This window comes from Pelodiscus sinensis, chromosome 4 (genome assembly GCF_052426305.1).
Source record: "Pelodiscus sinensis isolate ZL-2025 chromosome 4, ASM5242630v1, whole genome shotgun sequence".
NCBI classification, from domain to species: domain Eukaryota; kingdom Metazoa; phylum Chordata; order Testudines; family Trionychidae; genus Pelodiscus; species Pelodiscus sinensis.
Genome location: NC_143055.1, coordinates 131,157,783 through 131,176,765, shown reverse-complemented (window position 1 = coordinate 131,176,765; position 18,983 = coordinate 131,157,783). Strand labels below are relative to the sequence as shown.

The 18,983-nt window shown below is 42.3% G+C and overlaps 1 protein-coding gene across 4 annotated transcripts in view; it reads right to left on the bottom strand.

Annotated features, from left to right (window-relative positions):
• USO1 (USO1 vesicle transport factor) overlaps positions 1-18,983 on the bottom strand; it is a 57,495-nt gene that overhangs the window by 8,994 nt on the left and 29,518 nt on the right. For 2 of the 4 annotated variants that reach the window (XM_075929349.2, XM_075929350.2), the window contains 8 exons: positions 16,965-17,119; positions 14,488-14,699; positions 13,517-13,537; positions 7,224-7,334; positions 5,092-5,210; positions 4,502-4,683; positions 3,279-3,400; positions 2,757-2,895 (listed from right to left, as the gene is read on the bottom strand). In XM_075929349.2, the coding sequence (XP_075785464.2) occupies positions 2,757-2,895; positions 3,279-3,400; positions 4,502-4,683; positions 5,092-5,210; positions 7,224-7,334; positions 13,517-13,537; positions 14,488-14,699; positions 16,965-17,119 (1,061 nt within the window). The remainder of the gene's footprint in view (positions 1-2,756; positions 2,896-3,278; positions 3,401-4,501; positions 4,684-5,091; positions 5,211-7,223; positions 7,335-13,516; positions 13,538-14,487; positions 14,700-16,964; positions 17,120-18,983) is intronic. The other 2 variants (XM_075929351.2, XM_075929352.2) reach the window with 1 other exon arrangement.

Below are 18,983 nucleotides of genomic sequence, written 5' to 3'. Positions count from 1 at the left end.
TTGGTATTAAACCTAAGAAGGGCACAGATTTTCTTCACACATTTACTACACTCGTTCACACAAGGTATATTCTGCAATATTATGCTCCCCCCTCATAAACATGAGATGGCCATAGTGGGTCAGACCAACGGCCCATCTAGCCCAGTATCCTGTCTTCTGACAGTGGCCAATGCCAGCTGCCCCAGAGGCAATGAATAAAACAGGGAATCATCAAGCATTGCCCACTCCCAGCTTCTGGCAAAGGACACCGTCTCTGCCCATCCTGGCTAAAAACAAACTGATGGTCCTATCCTCCAGGAACCTGTGTTGGTCTTTTTAAAACCCTGTTATAGTCTTGGCCTTCACGTCGTCCTCTGGCAAGGAGTTCCACAGGTTGACGGTGCACTGTGCGAAGAAATGCTTCTTTTGATTGCTTTAAACCTGTGGTCTATTAATTTAATTTGATGACCCCTACTTCTTGCATTCTGAAAAGGAGCAATTAACACTTCCTTATTTACTTTTTCCACACCAGTCATGATTTTGTAGATCTCAATCATACCCATACTTAGTCATCTCTTTTCCAAACTGAAGAGTCCCAGAGTGATTCATCTCTCCTCAGATGGAAGCTGTTCACACCCCAATCATGTCTGTTGCTCATTTCTGTATCTTTTCCAACTCACACATCGTTTCTGAGACGGGATGACCAGATCTCCATGCAGCATTCAAGATGGGGACATACCATGGATTTTCATAGAGGCAATATGATATTTTCTGTCTTAGCTATCTTCTTCCTAACGATCTCCAACATTGTTTCCTTTTTTGACTGCCACTTCACATCGAATAAATGTTTTCCAAGAACTATATATAATGACTCCAAGATCTCTTTTACGGAGTGGTGACAGCTAATTTAGGCCTCATTTTATAGGTATAGATGGGATTATGTTTTTCAATGTGCATTACATTGCATTTATCAGCACTGAATTTAACCTGTCATTTTGTGCCCTGTTACCCAGTTTTGTGAGATCCCTTTGTTACTCTTTGCAGTCTTCCTGGGACTTAGAATCATAGAATCACAGAACACTAGAACTAACCTTGAGAGGTGATTGAGTCCAGTCCCCTGTCCTCACGGCAGGACCAAGCACCATCTAGACCATCCCTGATAGATGTCTGTCTAACCTGTTCTTACATATCTCCGGAGATGGAGATTCCACAACCTCCCCAGGCAACTTATTTCAGCGTTAAACCACCCTGACAGTTAGGAAGTTTTTCCTGATGTCCAACCTAAACCTCCCTTGCTGCAATTTAAGCCCATTGCTTCTTGTCCTGTCCTCAGAGGCCAAGGAGAACAATTTTTCTCCCTCTTCCCTGTGACACCCTTTCTTTTACCTATCTTGAGCAGTTTCATATCAGCTGCAAATTTTGCCCACTCACTGTACCCCTCTCTCTAGAGGTCGGGGTGGGGAACCTAAGGCCCAGGGATCAGAAGCAGCCCTTGGCTTGCCTGGATCCAGCCCCTGAGGCTCAGGGCTCCCCCTAGCATTGGGGAACCCACACTGGAGAGGGGAGATTTTTTTGGTTTCTCACTTGTGTGCAGCCCCTGACTGATTTTTCTACCCCCTCATTTCCCTAATCCTAACTCACTGACTGTCACAAAAATGGGCTAAGATTTAATACCAGAATGTGCTAACAAGGCCTATAATTAATTTTTTTAAACACACAAAATCATTAGAAGGCCTTTACTTGCTCATTGTGAAGTATAAGACGCACTACGCTTGACATGCTAAGCGCACAGAATCCATCCAGGAGTACGGATCTTGGAACCGGATAGTGGTTCCAAACTAGGTTAGCTGCCTTGAGGTCTCCCTACAGTCCCCCAGAGAGATTTTACCCAATGTCCCATTTTTTGCAGCAGTGACAGCAGAAGCCTGGCACTGTTGGGCGATCTAGGTGCACGATTCAACCTTTTGTGTTCTCAGAGAAGTGTTAACGTCTGACTGCCAAGGCTGGCGTACGAACATGAACGAATATGGCGTTTTCTTCCTTCAACCATGGGCACTCAGAACAACAGCTGTGACAAGTGTGATCCACCCCATTCATTTCAAAGGGACATGAACTGTGAAGCCTCAGAACAAATGGAGCTGATGGCACTCCACAGCTGGTCGTTAAGCAGCAGCCTCTCCTGTCAGGTACTTTTTCTGAGACAGGCAGCATCCGCCAGGAATGAAAAAGGAGCAGCACAGCGTGGCTGAATGCAAACGCCTCAACCTTTGTCTAACACGTTCAGACAGTACAGTGAGGAGAGCCATGGAAGTCAGAATCCAATGAATGGAAAGGCGGAGGGAAGAGGACATGTTTCTCCTCCCTCTTTCCTAAATCTGACCCTGTGAGTACTAACCTCGCAAGCTGCTCTGGCTCGTCCCAAACCCTTGCAGCTAAAATGACCAATTTCCCTTTTCTAATGCACTTATCACTTGGCCATACACAGTATTCCATCACAAATCAAAGTTTGGAGGCACATAAAAATGTAGAGCTTAACATTTTTATCTAACGTCACAAGTTAGATACTGGTAGAAATACTGCCCTACTTGTGTCCAAGAAAAGAGGTGCTGGTTTTTCAATTGTGTGAATTCTAGCATGTTGCAGAATTTAGGGCAGCACACGGCTGAAACAGGAAAGGATCAGTTCCTGCCGAATTTAGGTTGCTTGTCATGAGCTACATGGGGCTTTGGCACATGCTGGGAAACAACACTGGATTTCCATGCCCTGGTGAAGCATACCTAGCTGTACTTTCAGGAGGTTATACTGGTCCTTGTGCTGCTGGATCTGTGCCACTTGCTGCGTCACTGCTGTCTGAAGCTGTTCGTTCTGAGATTTTAAAGTATTCACCGTCTGCTTTAACTCTTCAAGCTGCTGATCCTGGGAGAGAGAAAAAAATATTTGGAATTCTGCTTCAGAACTTGTGGAACCAAGAGGAAGACACGTTGCAAAGCAATACAATCAATTCATTAGAATCAGGATGTTTCAACCCCCCCAAAAGGTATTTTTCACATGCAGTTCCTGTATCTTGTGGACTCATTACCCGCACAGGTAACTGTCCAGTTTTATTATAGGCAGTGCCGGTAGCACTGATTATTATTAAGTGCCTTGCACTCCTCCAGGTTATCTGAGCTGCGAAGCTTCTTCCATGTTTTGGAATATCTGATTAGGATTTCCATTCCAGCTTCCCCAAAAGCTAGATATTGTGATTCTCCCTCACCAGTAACATGTGAGAGTAGGTGTCTACTACAACTTGTATTTACCTGCTCTCTAATGACTTTCTTATAGTGAGTCACAATGTTGTCATGCTGTTCTAATGTCTTCTTCACCTCCTCTTCCTGTTTGTCTTCTTCACTCGATTTGTAAATAGCCTTAGTTATGATACCTGTCAAAAAACGGAGTATTCGTTATTCAGAACCAAGCTAGTGCATTCCTCTTCTCACGGCCTCCTCGGCTTCCAGAATCCAGTTGTGCCAGAGAAAATCCATCTGTTTTTAAACAAGTTATTGATCATTCCTGCTGATTTAAATGACTGGATGTCAAGCCAGTTCTTAGGAGGTGACTTCAGTGTTTCAGCAGCACGAAGGATCAATCAAGCTCCCCATTCACATTTTTAAGGTTCCCAAACCCAGATATTTCTTGTGTAAAAAATAACATCCCTGATCACGTCTTTTAGATCCCCTTTATTCATTACAAAAGGGGCACACGGCCCAGTTCCTTTTCACTTCATCTGTAACAAAGCAGAAGAAATGACGCACTGGAATCAGAAGTGAAGCTCGTTGAGCAACTTCTTGTATACTATCATTTCTTTTGGTCACCACTTTCTAGTGCATCAACGTTGAGTACCGACCTTAAGCGCAAGTTTAAAATTTGCCATCAACAGGGCCGACAGCCTTGCCTGGCCCTTGGGCGAGGTGGGGAAGAGGCCTGCTCTGCCCCCAAAAGGGGCGGGGTCTCGGGCAGAAGGGCTGTGACTGGGGTTAGCCTCCTCAAAGCAGCCCACAGTGTCCTCCAGCCCGCCCTAGGTGCACCCTTGGCAGGGTCTGGCAGCAATTTAAAGGGCCCAGGCAGCCACCACTGCCGCAATAGCAGCACCCAGGAAGTCCTGGGCCCTTTAAATCGGGCCTCGGGGCAGCTGCCCTTTTGCCTTCCACTCTTATCGACAGACCTGTTTGCCATTACAAATAGTCTGATCATTAACAACACGCACATATAGCCAACTGGCTGAATAGTTATAAAGAGGCCTGAGAAAGTACAAAATGCAACACGGCATCAGGAGCATTCACATAAACTATCTGAACTGCAAACCGTGGTGCACTGTAACCCATACCCATGATTACATTACATTACAATCCTTCCCATCTCTCAGAGGACTGTAGGTTGGACTGTACATTTCAACGCTAAATTCAGAATGTGTGGTAACTGAACCATGACAATCTGCAGTGTGTAGCAAGTAACAGTCCAGAAAAAGTGTAACATGTCTCACCCTCCAATTCCTTTACCAATTTAGTAAATTCGTGATCAAACATCATGTGGTCTGGGCTAGAAAAACAAGGCTGTGGTTTCTGAGCAGCTCTGGAATAGAGTTCGTGTTTGCTAATGAAACCAAGTTTCTCGATGAAATTCTCCTTGCCAATTCTCTTCTCTATCAGTTGTTTTAGTTTCTCTCTAAAAGAAAAAGATGTAATTAGTACTGCACATCAGGCAAGGAAAGGGAGGGGGGGAGTCTGCCAGTATCAGCTGTTCACGTGCCACAGGCGACAAAGGTATTAACTGTATTTTGCGGTAAAAATGGCTCAGATACTTTGCACTCTATCAGTGACTTTTCCCAACTGACTAGCATAGAGAAGTCAGCTCACATTTTCTAGTCATGTGTATTCTCTCATGAAACAAATCAATTAAAAGCGGGGGGGGGGGGGGGTGAGGGGGAGGGAGGGTGTTGTTAAACTAAGGATATCAATTACATAAGTGGTGTTGTCTTTCATTTAGAAACTTCTTCCTGTGATCGACAGCTGATAGCCTGCACAAAAACATTCGCCTCTCCAGAGCCTTCAGTTAGCCCTACACCATACTTACTTCCTGTGAGTTTCGAGGGAATTGTCATTGTAATAAATGGAAATGCCCAGCAAAAGTGCACACAGGCCTTGAACTAACTGCTCCTCTTCTCCAAGATTTTCAGCTATCTGCCCTGTGAGCTAGCACATGAGCTAAGGAAGCTTAAACATTTCAAGAGCACAATATACGAAATGCATCTTTCCCATTCAATACTGTAATTTCAACCTAAACTCCTTGTTACAAGCTTAATCCAACAAGTAAAAACCAATTTCTTTACCCCGAAAATCACAAGCTTAATTAGTAACATTAGTATGCCGCAAATGAAATTGCTCAGACATTTAGTTTGTTTTAAGGAATTTGTGTAAAGTGTACACACATTGCTACTCAAGTCTAAAACCCAAATAACACAATGTAAGAGGTTAAAGAGGTTTTTCATATCCAAACATTTCTCTTCTATATGTTATTAGTGCAAGTTTTTTGAAGACACTGTCTACTACTATCTTCCACTGGACAGTACTTGATGCTTAACTGTCAGTTGGATTAAGTTCCTCTTTACAGAAGAACATTTATCAGTAGCAGGTGAGGCCTGTCGTGAACCAGACATAGTGGTCTTGTTTAGATTACACTTATAGGAAAGTTCAAGAAATGTAATACCTGTCATAGCATTTTTTTATTAATGTGCTTGCAAAAGAGAAGTAAAAGAACAGTTTTAAATTTGTAGAATTTCAACTTCAAACATTATTCATTTTATTGAATAATTACCATAGATAATAACGCTTCCATTATTCTTTCCATAACTAATCTGAATTATTTTCTGATTTGTAACAGTAAAAATGTTCTTTGCACTAAAATGATAGTTGAATAGGCAACTCAATTTTAATTTTGTTTGCAAATACTTTTTATGAATGCTAATCATAATAATCATGACTGTTTTCCAATGAAAAACAAAAATAATTATTTAAACCGTTCACCCACGCATATTCCAGTGTAAAAAGTTGTGCATTCAGCTAATTTAAGTGGCTGGATTGTTTATGCAAAATTTGTTATCTGTAGGTAAATGGGAAGTATGACTATTTTGCACAAACAAATCCACAAACAGCTCTTGAAAATATAGACTAGATTACAATTCAATGTCAGTGAGAAGTATTTTCCCACTTTTGTGAGATTACAAGTGTGAGAGTCTTCATGCTAAAACTCCCATGAATTTATCTGCAGTGAAGTACACTGTGGGCATATCTCCACCGAAAGGGTGTGTCTAGACTACAGGGTTTATTCGAAAAAAAAAAAGTAGCAATTTTTCGAAAAAACTTCCCCTGCGTCTAGACTGAAGATGTGTTCTTTCAAAAGTAAATCCAAAGAACGCGGCAGTTTTTTCGATTGTAGTAAACCTCATTTTACGAGGAATAATGCCTTTTTTCGAAAGTACTCTTTCGAAAAAAGGCGCTATTGAATGCAAACTGTTTTTTTGAAAAAGCGTCTAGACTCTCTTTTGAAAAAGCGGCTTGCTTTTTTCGAAAAAATCTGCTTGTATTCTAGACGCTCTCTTTCGAAAGAGGCTTTTTTGAAAGATTCTATCGAAAAAGCCTCTTTCGAAAGAGGCTTGTAGTCTAGACATTGTGAGGTGTGAGAGCAGCTTCAGCAGGCATACCCAAGGCTACCTGAATCTAGAAACAGCTAACAAAACAGCAGTGAGGACATGGTGGCTTGGTCCCCAGTACAGTCTGGGAATGCAAATATGTGCCCAGGATCCTGGGTAGGCTTGTAGACCACACACTGAAGTTTGTGCCTCTACTTCTTCACTGCTATTTTTGGCATATTAACTAAATCACCACTATTGCAGGTCTCTCTGCCCAAGCTGCAACCACACCAACTGCAGCATACATGTACCTAAAGCCCCTCCAAGCAACTGCTACCTGGGCGCAGAAGATCTGTCTATAGCATGTCTTCCAAATTCACAGATTTGACTATGTTTTAAGTTAGTGTCTACATATTAACATAGAAGGGGACACTGCCTCTTTAAGCCTCACCCCTACTAGCTTTAAATATTCTGATACATTCCTGCAAGTTTAGCTACATAAACAAACATTTTTAATATTAAAAATAAGATTTTTTTCCATGCAAATCCCTGTATTCTGTAAACATTTAAAGGATACAAATGGAATATTGGCTGGGTTGTGGAGAAAATGTGTGACGGCAATTGGACAATCGCTTAGCCAGGTACAAAGCAGCATTAATAATCCAACTCTTGTCTGCACTTTGCTACCCTGAAATGAAAACGCAGGCATTAACTGCTTCGTATGCAGCATTCAGTGAAGGGTTTTAGAGGCTGTGTTTACTTCAGAACCCACCCCCTTTCAACTGTAAGAATAAACAAAGGAAGACAAGGCCTCCAAAATACACATTTACTAGTTACACCGAACTTTCAGGGGTTTTGGGGAAAGGATTCACACAAGTCTAGCAGTCTTCAATGAATGTCAAACCAAAACAGATGCAAGGTATGACTCAACACAAATTAGCATTGGAGCAAAAACATGACAAGTTAGTTTGCCTTTATAATTAATGCTGGAATAACAATATTGTTAAATGGGGGGGAGGAGGGAAACATGCAGAAAATCTGTGGGAAGTGCTGCATAAAAGTGCTCAGTTACCACAAGTCAACAGCAAACTTTTAAAACGACAGACCTAATAAAAGATTGCTACAAATATAATGGATTGCCAGTAGTGATGCATTTTGCCACTGGCTGACATTTTATTTCAAGGTGAAATCTGATTGCTACAAGGCAGTTTCTTTAGTGATACAGAAATACACACGGTAAACCAAATAGACACAAAAGCAGTCATCTTGTCTTTCAATTATATATGCTTGGAAAAAGTTTTCTTCTGAGTATCTCACCAAAAAGTTATTCAAATGAATATACAGGCAGTCCCCGGGTTACATGGATCCGACTTACATCGGATCCCTACTTACAAACGGGGTGAGGCAACCCTGCACTAGCTGCTTCCCCCCAGCAGACCAGGGAGACGCGAAGCTAGCGTGCCCCCCCCCCCGCCAGCAGACCAGGGAGACGCGGAGCGGCTTTTCTCAGCAGACACCTCAGCTTGAGAATAAAGGACCTAGGGAAGTGAGGTGTGGGAGAATAAAACTGAGCTCTGGAGAAATGTTTGGCTAGAGTTTCCCCTACAATATGTACCAGTTCTGACTTACATATGAATTCAACTTAAGAACAAACCTACAGTCCCTATCTTGTACGTAACCCGGGGACTGCCTGTACAAGAAATATCTGAAGTACTATTGTTCAAGAGTCTGACTTTTTGTTAAATAGTTTCAATTATTTTAAGTTGTTTAATCCGGTGTTTCTCCACCAGTGGTATGAGTACACTTAGGGGAACTCGAGAGAAGTCAGGGAGTATGTCAACAACTGAAATTTGGAGAAAACTGAATTTTTGTTTTAAGTTTTACAGCACTTTATTATTTTTGTACTTTTTATAGCCAAAAATGTTATCGCCTGCCCGGCTACGATTAAGTTGTTTAAACAAATGTGTTGCAATGGTAGAAAAAAATGTTGTGTATCTGAAAACTGTAGGTACTGGGGATACTTTTTTTTTTTTTTTTTAAAAGGCGTACACTAGTTTAATCCACACTCTTAGGACAAGCTGATACCTTGCTTTGAAGTAGTTCATTATGTACATTTTAGTCCTTTAAAGCAGATATTTTTAGGGCTGTTAATTGAGTTAAAAAAATCATGGTTTATTGTGCAATTTATAGCACAGTTAAACAATAACAGAATATCTTTTATTTAAATATTTTGAACATTTTTCTACATTTTAAAATATATTGATTTCAATTACAACACAGAATGCAAAGGGTACAGTGCTCACTTCATATTTATTTTTAATACAAATATCTGCACTGTAAAAATAAAATCGTATTTTTCAATTCACTTAATACAAGTATTGTAGGGCAATTTCTTTTTCATTAAAGTTGAACTTACAAATGTAGAGCTATGTACAAAAAAACCAGCATTCAAAATTAAAAGAAACAATTTACAACTTTAGAGCCTACAAACCCACTCAGTCCTATTTCTTGTTCAGCCAATTGCTCAGACAAGTTTGTTTAAATTTATTGGGGATAATGCTTGTTTTCAGTGTCACCTAAAAGGGAGAACAAGTGTTTGCATGGCACCGTTGAAAGCAGCACTGAGAGATATTTATGTGCCAGATGCACTAAACCAGAGGTGGGCAACCAAGGTTAGCAAGTGGGCCACACGAGTGGTCCTCCATCTCAGGGGGCCGCAAGACTGTTGTAACCAAGACGGTCTCCCGGTATAGGGTAGTTTTGCTAAAGGCACTTGCGTACCTAGAATTTGCAGAGTGCGCCGATTTAACTACAGTAGTGCTGTGACTAAATGCAGAGGAAGCACATGGCTCGCACAGCCAATGTTGTGCGCAAGCAGCACACAGCTCACCTCACGTGCCCTTGTTTTATGTGCCTGCCTCTAGAGTAATACCAGCGGGAAAAATCGATGTGGGTGGAAACCAACAGAATCTGGCAACCTTGCATGTGGGCAATGGTTGACAAAAAATGTCTCATGGGCCACACACAGAATCGCATGTGGCCCCCACCTGTAGGTTGCCCACCACTGCACTAAACTTTCATGGGTCCCTTTATATTTCCACCACCTTTCCGGAGGCCATGCTTCCATGCAGATGACGAGTTCTGCTCGATAACAATTTAAAGCCACGTGGACTGAAGCATGTTCACTTTCATCATCAAATGCCAGCAGCAGATGGTTGATTTTCCTTTTTGGCGCTTTGGGTTCTGTTGTTTCCACATCAGAATGTTGGCTCTTTTAAGACTGCTGAAAGCATGCGCTACACTTCATCCCTTTCAGCACATCGTGGGCTGAGTGCTGCAGCTATCTCCCATTGATATCTTCTTTGTGTTTTGTTAAATCTGCAGTGAAAGAGTCCTTCAAATAAACGTGCTGCGTAATCATCCAGGGCTGCTATAATAGGCACTAAATGGCAGAATATGGGTAGAACAAAGCGAGAGACATACAATTCTTCCCCAAAGAGATCAGTCATAAATTTAATGAACACATTATTCTTTAACAAGTATCGTCATCATGGAAGCATGTCCTCTGGAAAGGCAGCCAAAACATGAAGAGGGCATATGGATGTTTAGCGTAATTGCCATGTAAATACCTTGCAATGCCATGCAAACACCTGCTCTCGCTTTCAGAAAAGTGTAAGAAGTGTGCAGCTTTATTGCCAGTAAATGTAAACAAACTTGTTTCTCTTAGCAGTTGGTTGAACAAGAACTGCTGAGTGGATTTGTAGGTTCTAAAATTTTGTAGTTTTGCTTCTGCGCACAGTTACGTAACAAAAAAAATCTATATTTGTAAGTTGCACGTTGATGTTAAAAAGATTACAGTACAATACTTGTTTGAAGGGAACTGAAAAATAGAATTTCTTTTATCATTTTTACAGTACAATTGTAATAAAATATAAAGTTAGCAGTGTCCACTTTGTATTTTGTGTTGTAATTATTAATTTTCAATTGATATTCGATTGTTTAATAGTGCAATTAAAACTGCAATTAATTTTTTAAATCATCATTATTTTACATTCATGTACAAGTTAACGGTGATTTAATTGACAGCCCTAGATAATTTATTTATTTAACCTAAGATTTATCCAGTACTAAGCCTCAAATAGCCAATCCACATGTATTTTTTATCCTTATAAAATATAACCATTAATCTAATTCTCTGGCTTCTACACCTATACATGCGCGGCAGCCATTTTGATGTCAATGAAGCGGCGATTATTTAAATCGCCGCTTCATTTCCCTATGTCTAGAAACCTCATCTACACGGCTCCGTCGACAGAGCCATGTAGTCAAGACATACACCAAGGTACCACGTAAGGAAAAAAAGGCTAAGTCTGGAATGTGCTGGCTATGTTAGAGTTTGGTGATTAGAACAGTTGCCAAGGGGCAGGGGAGAGAAGATGCCACCACTGAGGAAACAGCCTTGTCAGTACTAGAACATAAGATCTCTCACTGCAGGCTGCACACCACATAGTCTGCAAAACCCACAGCAGTGTGTAGTGATCTGTTGCACATTGCCCCTTCACACCCTTTGTCACCTCCCTCTTCCTTTATTCCAATCTTTGGGAGATGTTTCAGCACAGCAGAGAGACAAATCAACATTACTCGACATCCCAGCAGTCAGGAGTCTTGCTACTTTTTTGCCATAATCTGTCTGTTGTATCCTGTGTGGGTGCTCTATTTTGGGAGGAAAAAAGGACAGTGGGAGTGGAAAACACATCAAAATACCATCAGACCATAGCCAATCCTCAAGTTGAGCATGGCTAGGAATGCAGAGAGCCTCAAAATCACACAAGGCAAGTTGTTCCAGCCCATGGGATCTGTGTGAGAACGGCCCAGCGCCCTTTGTGTCTGCACTAAGGATGTTAAATTGCGATTAACTGGCTAGTTGAGTAGTCGATGGAACTTCCATCGACTGGTCGATAGGCACTTCCGCATTCCTCCTTTAAAACGTACATGAGTCTCACCGGAAGCTCTTGTACATTTCAAAGGAGGAATGTGGAATTCCGTGTGCGGCCCGGGGCCAGCGCGAAGACCCACTGACTCTGGGCTACACACCGCGTGCCAGCTTTGATATGCACAAAACGGGGGCTCTTGTGCATTTCAAAGCCTCACCACCCTCATGGAGAGTCCCCCACTGACCGCAGGCTCCATGCTGTGCTGCATGCCGCGAGGAGCTTGGGTTCAGCTGGGGACTTTCCAGCTGATCCAAGGCTTCACGTGGCATTTCCCCAGAACCCGGGGTCATCTGGGGACTCCCCAGCTGATCCTGGGTTCCGCGGAAATGCCGAGGCGGCGTTTCAAAGGGGCAGCCTCTGCACAGCTGAGCCAGGGATCAGCTATGAGATGGCTGCCCTTTTGAAATGCCGCCTTGGGGTTTCAAAGCAGTAGCGCTGCATGGCTGATCCCCCGCTCAGCTGTGCGGCACTGCCGCTTTGAAGCATCCTTCCCTCCACTCCCCCTTTGCTGCCTCTATCTGATAGAAGACTCTGCAAGACCTCTGCTGAAAGCATGGAGCTCTCACAGCTTCGCACAAAGGAAGCACAGGCAAGGCAACACGTGTTCTTCCTTACTCCTGTTCTGGGAAGCTGCTGACACATTTTAGCTGAAAGTTTAAAACCCCCCCAAAAATTCACCGTAAGAGTCTACCCTGCATTATAAAGCAACAGCACACACTTGGGACACTGTGTCACTCTGTGCCCAGGGACACAAGCAGACAATATACAGCAGCAACGCTCAGGAAAGACGTCACTACAGGCGACGCCACGCTTAGCAGCGCACTAACTGCCAGTGATTATTATCTGGACTACACGTAAAACTTCAGCTGACATAGCTACAGTGCTCGGGGATGTGAAAAACCCACCCCCGAACACCACAGCCTCCCCTCTGGTGCGGACACAGCCAGGCCAGTGGAAGAAAGCTACTGTTACCACAGCTGCCCTCCCGCAGGAGGTGGAGTTTCTACAGTGATGGAATAGCCCCATCACTGCATCTAAACCACCACAGTGCCTGCTGTTAGAGCTACTGAACTCCAGGCACGACAGTCCCTATAAGGAGGGCATAGCCTTAGTCTGGCGATAAGCTCAAAATCAGATGCTCGTGGCTTGGGTTGTGGAGTAGGGGATAGGGCAATTGCCTGGGGAGGGCAGGATGTGCGTCTAAGCCCCGTTGCCAGTTGCCTCTGGGATGGAGCTGGCTCCCACATTAGGAAGGCAGGATAAGGGACGCCTTGAAGGTAGGGAGGTGGGGTGGGTGCTCGTTTTGGAATTGCTTAGTAAAAAATCCTATCCTTCCTGTTTACAAATTAAGACAATTGGGGATAAAATTCTGCAAAAGAAATCACCAATGGAAATGACAGTATACATATTGATGGGAACAGGGAAATGGGACACTTGTTCCATTAGTGATTAGGAGCGAAAACAATCTCTCGGCTACAAGTTATGCCCATCTCTTCCTCCTGCTCAGAAAGAAAAGTGTTTGTAACAATTCCGAACATTGACTCAATTTCACACTACAGGAAAATGTAATGGACCTTGTGAAAACGTGTGAACAAAATGTAGTAAATTTCAGAGCTGGTGGTGACCGTGCAATGCCCCATTGGAAAGAAAGCACCTTTGGCACCCAAGACCTCATCCCACAGTTCCCAGGAAGACCAGGACAGAATCCCATGGAGACACACGGAGAGAGTTTGTTATAGAAATAAAAACCGATTGCAACACGGCACTGTAAGTGGAAACACTTCAAAAAAAGCAGTTAAAAAACCAGCAAAACCCAAGACAGAAAAGGCCCTGCTTGTGACAAGAAAACGCCTAAGCTATGCCAAGAAATACATACCCGTCTGTCGATCTTATCACCCTGTAAAATCACATATTAAGAAATTCACACATATTATTCATGGGCTTTTTCTAGACAACTTTAGAAATACCTCAATTTTTTCTTTTCAGGTACTAGCAAAATGCAGGACCAAAAATGTAGCGGCTATTTTATTGTAACTATTATGTTAAAATGCATCAGAATTCAAGGAGCAAGTAAAACAATCCCTATCCTGGACATTTTTATAGTAAAGTCAACATCTACAAAATCTATGTTTCTCGTATTCAGTTAGCATCATTTCAGACAAACGAACCAAACAAGTAAAAAAGAAACTTGAAAAGTTTATGAGTGATGCTTGAATCAAGCTTGGGCTTCTAATGACACGTGGCACAGCGACTGTAACTTTTGTATTTACAGTGCAACACAAAAGGGCTACCATCGACTTAAATTTTAGCCTTTTCAGAAAGCAATTTAAAATAGTTTCAGGTGCTACATATAACTGCCTTTAAGTCCCTTTCTCTCTCTCAGTGATTTTATCATTATTTCCCTTTCTAAATGAAATAACTGGTTTCCCCCACATTGCTAAATGAAAGACCCAAACAGGCGGAGCTGGGCATGTGACAGTACTCTGCATTATCTATGTAAACTGAACTAAGTAATTTTTTCAGTTACAGGAATTTTTGGTGTTTCTTGTAACTGTAGGCAAAGCACTTCAAGACAGAAGTAGGATTGTTTTAGTTGGTGCCATTTCAAATCTAAGATGTTTGACTCATGACGAAGGACAGTGGCTCCTAATGGCGCTTTATGATGGTGTATCTGCTTCACTTCAATTTTTACTAGAAAGTCACTCTATACTATGCAGTAACAGCTAAAACTAACATTACTATTGAATCTTCCACAAAAATTAGCATTTTTCTCTGAGTCACTAATATCAAGGGAACATTTTTTCCTAAGTGAACAGAACCACGCCAGTAATACAGTAAACACTCTACCTGGGAAAGAATGTTGGTGCACTGTTGCAGCAAAGACACAGGAGGGTTACCGATACTCGTTGCAAGCTGAACTCGTAGCAGCTGCTCTTTCAGAGTTGCGTTTTCTTCTAAAGCATGGGCCAGGGCCACTGCGGCACACCAGTTTGAGAGAGAGTCCGTGGAAAAGAGTCCGCCGCAGAGCAGCTGGCCAGCCGACACGGAATTACCTGTAGCTACAAGAACGGCAAACAGATGCTGTGGCACAAAAGCAAGCCGGGATCAAGACTCGTGAAATATTTATAATGGAGGAGCACCGAGGGCCCCCAAACAGGATGGGGATCTCGGTTCCCTGCACTCTGCCTTAGGAACTATTAAGGTCAAGCGCATCCCTCAAAACCCCCTTCTCGTGGCCTTCCAAGCCTATAAAGGTTACACTTTAATCCCTGTATTAATTCTTCTCAAGGGCCTGACAATGGGACTTCCTAAAGCCTATAACCTACCCCTCTGGGGTATATGGAGCTGTTCTGTAGGTGTCTCTTGGATGGGAACGTCATTGTGCTAGATCCGCTCACACACACACAGTCCCCATCTCAGAGAAGTTACAATTTCAGCTCTCAGGGCCTCTGAAGGCATTTTCCAGGCACAAATTCCTCTCAAGCTGTATAAAACTTTTAGCAATTAAAATATGGCACCTCCACAGTAGACTAGGGCTAGCCCAGTGGAAAACGACTGCTTTCTTGTGAGGCAGAGAGAGAGGATCTCTCATGCTGTTGTCAAGCACTTCCAGCTAGCTGGCCATATTGACTGCTCCTGGAAGGAACTATGCACAGCGAGGCCTTCTCCACGCCCAGTGTCAGAGCAACCCCTGCAAGACTCAACTTTCAGAGAGAGCTGTTAGCTAACTGGAGTTGTATTCCTCCAGTAACAACTAATTTAAAAGGTAACATTAAGCATTTGGAAGGTTCTCACCATCCCTAAACAACCGCACGCAGCCGGTCGTTAGGCTGGCTCGCCACGTTTTCCTGTGTGAGGCAGCGGGATCCGGAAGCTGGAACTGGGAATTGAGAGACCTGGGGTCTAGTCACACTTCTACCACTATCGACCCGCAGTCACTCTGGGCAAGCCATTTAACCTCCCAGCGTCTGATTCCTCACAGGCGAAAGGGAGGACTCTTTCCGAAAGAGCTCTGAACTCCAGAGAGGAAAAGCGTGAAGTAGAATGACAGATGGAGCTTGCCAGACAAGCTTGTAAAGATCTTACTGAGTACATAATTAGTAAGATTTGCTCCCTGAACATTTTAATGAGCTGCGATACTCTGACAAGGTGAGCAACCTGAATTTGGACAGGCAGATAATTAATAGAGGAGTTGGATCAGATAAGGAAGACACTGTGTGTTAAAACAGGAATGGGAAAGCCTTGGTGAGCTTTATACCTCAGAACCCTGGGACGAGTCCATCAAGCACTATTTGTTTTCATGCATTCGCAGTCACATTTCTGTCGTACTAGCCCTTCAGAGTTATGGCACACAAAGGCCTCTGTCTCCAGCTTGTACAACTGGAAGACTGCAGCAAGGTTCTTGATTTAATTGTAAAATAAATGAAAATTTGACTTTGATCTCATCTGCTTATAGTTAGCCCAATGTCTATATTGGGAAGGAATACAGAGCAACAGGAGGAGTGCAAGAACGACTGTTTTCAAGGGAAAGTTGGCTCAAAGCAAAACATATGGCATTAAAAAGCAATACGTTAGACTTCCTTCCCATTATTTTACTTATCTGTTATATCCCTTTCCTTGGAGCACAACAGCCTTATTCTTCGACACACATATAGCAAAGTTTTTTGGCTGTTTCATAAATAATGGAAAGAAACAAGGCAAGATCATAAAAGCCAATTTTTTTTTTTAAAGCCAATGCCATTTCGCATTTTACACCATGAAATACATCTCTGTTTTTTTGACTTGATGTTTAAAATTTTGTATCTCATTAAAATACTGATCAGAATCTCAGCCTCTTTGGAATTTTTCTTGTCAGGAAACATTTTCTCACATATGCACCCCACACCTAATTGTAAAAGTACATGGTTGAAAATTACTGCTGACTTTCTAGTCTGAGCGTGTAAATTATATACCAAAGAACAAAAACATCAACATTTTTGTACAAATTAGCACAGAGCATAATAAATAGGAACAATCCCTCCACTTCAACACCAATCACAGATAACTAACTAGATTCATAGCAGTCTTTAGCCTGCTAGAGGATAAATACTTAGCCAAATTTTACAGCACGAGTTCTTATACCTTCAACACACTAATGTTATATATTGTCAGTTATGTTCAAGCACAATTCAAGTCCAAAAATTCTCTCTCAAAACAAGGTGATTTTTACATCTCTTGTTCTTGACACTTCACTAAGGACATGTAATATTTTATAGAAAACTTTTAAGATGCACCCAAATGTATGCAAAAATGGGACTTGTTTTTGAAATTTACAAGTTGCGTACCATCTATGGTTGACGGTAGAAGTGTTGAAACAATTTCCCCTTGTCCTTTTTGGTTTTTGTATAAGAAACACTGGAAACAGTAAAGAACAGCGCAGCGCAGCACAAATGGTTGCCTTTCATTCACCATGGACATCAGAAGCACAACAATTGCAGGTCTGTTTTGATAGAAAAGACAGGCCATTAGAATAAACGTCACAAAATAAATACAACTGTAGTTCCTGTACAGGATACACTTCGAATTGGGGTCGCAGGAATAATGAAAGCTTAGATGTAGGTATTTCAGCTCCAGTGAAATCTTTGTTAGGTGTTGTCTATACTGGCAAAAATCAGACTTGTAACACTGACAGACTCTTCTCTGATGCGGGGAAACAACTAATCATGACCCAGGAGCAAAGCGGGAATGCTTTTAGTGGCGTGTTTGCATAGAAATGTAAATAGCAGCATATAAATCCATATTTAAGTTTTAAAAAAAGCCAATTTAACAAGCACCACTGGAACTTGAGGGGCTGATTTCCTCTAGATATAGAAAACCTCTAAAAAAGATGGCCTAAGAAACAAAACAATGTCAAGCATTTAGACAGTAAAGCAAAAGCTCTGTTTTTAAAACAATATTTTGAGGTTAAATTGATCCAAAGAACATGGTTGCACTCGATGTTATGATTGCAGAGAGACAATGTGTATCTCCAGAGGTATTTTTACAACTGAAATGGAAGGCTGTACATCTAAGAAGCTGCAGCAAAGCTACATGCTAGGCCAGCTAGGAGATAAAGCTTTGCATATCTTAACTTTGAATGTCACAGCCACTCTTTTAGGGTCTGCTTCTACTTCAAAGAAACTTGCCCCCGGAGCCAAAATATTATCAGCTTTAGTTCTAGGTAAGCTTTACCGCAGATTTAGATATTTATCTTTAGGGGTCAATGGATTTTCAGGTTTAACCCTAAAATAGTCTCTCCCAATATAGTACATTTTGTTCATTAGGATTATCGTGGAGCTACAGCAGGAGTCTGCAGAGGCCTGTTGGATCATCCACTGCCTGTCCTTGCCAACTCAGGTTTTTACAGGATTTTTCTATAGTGTTCAGTATCAAAAGATCAAGCAATGAGGCTTTTTTACTGTCTAATAGGTCTTATTAAAGGAAATTCTTCTAATCTGTTATGCTGACTTCTTCTACCTTCAGGTACTACACTGAATTCCTCTCCCACCCTGTTGTTTGCATCATTCAAATAATTAGTAGACTTATTTTTCCTCTTCCTAACTGTGGAGGCAAATTATTCATATTATTCCATGTTCATGTTTTACTTGAGTTGATTCCATTCTGCTCTGACAGCAGTTACTGTTCTCCAACACAGCAGTATCTTTAGAGTAGGAAGCATTTGCAGCTGAACATGTTATTCAGGAGCAGCCACATCAAAGCTGGACAGAAAACGTCCTTCTCTGCTCTAGGTCATGAAGCGCTGCCACAGACTGCCCAATATGATACTAGATTTAAAAATCTGGGGGATCCTGCTCCTAAATCATGTCCAGTTTGCTACTGCTGCCCATCTTGGGTTTTGTAGCACTAATGCTTTACAAGTTCTCCTCTCATGGAGCGGGCATGGGGCAGAGTAAAGTAATTTCTCCTAAATGCATAAGCCTGTCTCCTCCCATCCACCTGAGTAAAGGTCATTTTCTGCCTATTTTCCTAATATTTACACTACAATGAAAAACTCTGGGGTGGCGTTGGTCAGACGACTTGGGCTCCCAGGACTCCGATTATGGGTCTGGTTAATTGCAGAGTGGACACTCAGGCTTGGGCTGGAGCTCAAGCTCCAGGATCTGGCATGGGGAGGGGGGGAGGACCCCAGATCCTGGGCTCCAGCCAGATCCTGAGCATCTACACAACTAAATAGACCCACAGTCCAAGCCTCACCAGCCTGAATCAGATGACATGAGCCAGCTACAAGTTTTTAACTGCAGCACAGCCAGACCCCGAGTTTCTTATTTGTTCTCTTTCCTTTCATTGGTGTTGACAGCATCTCA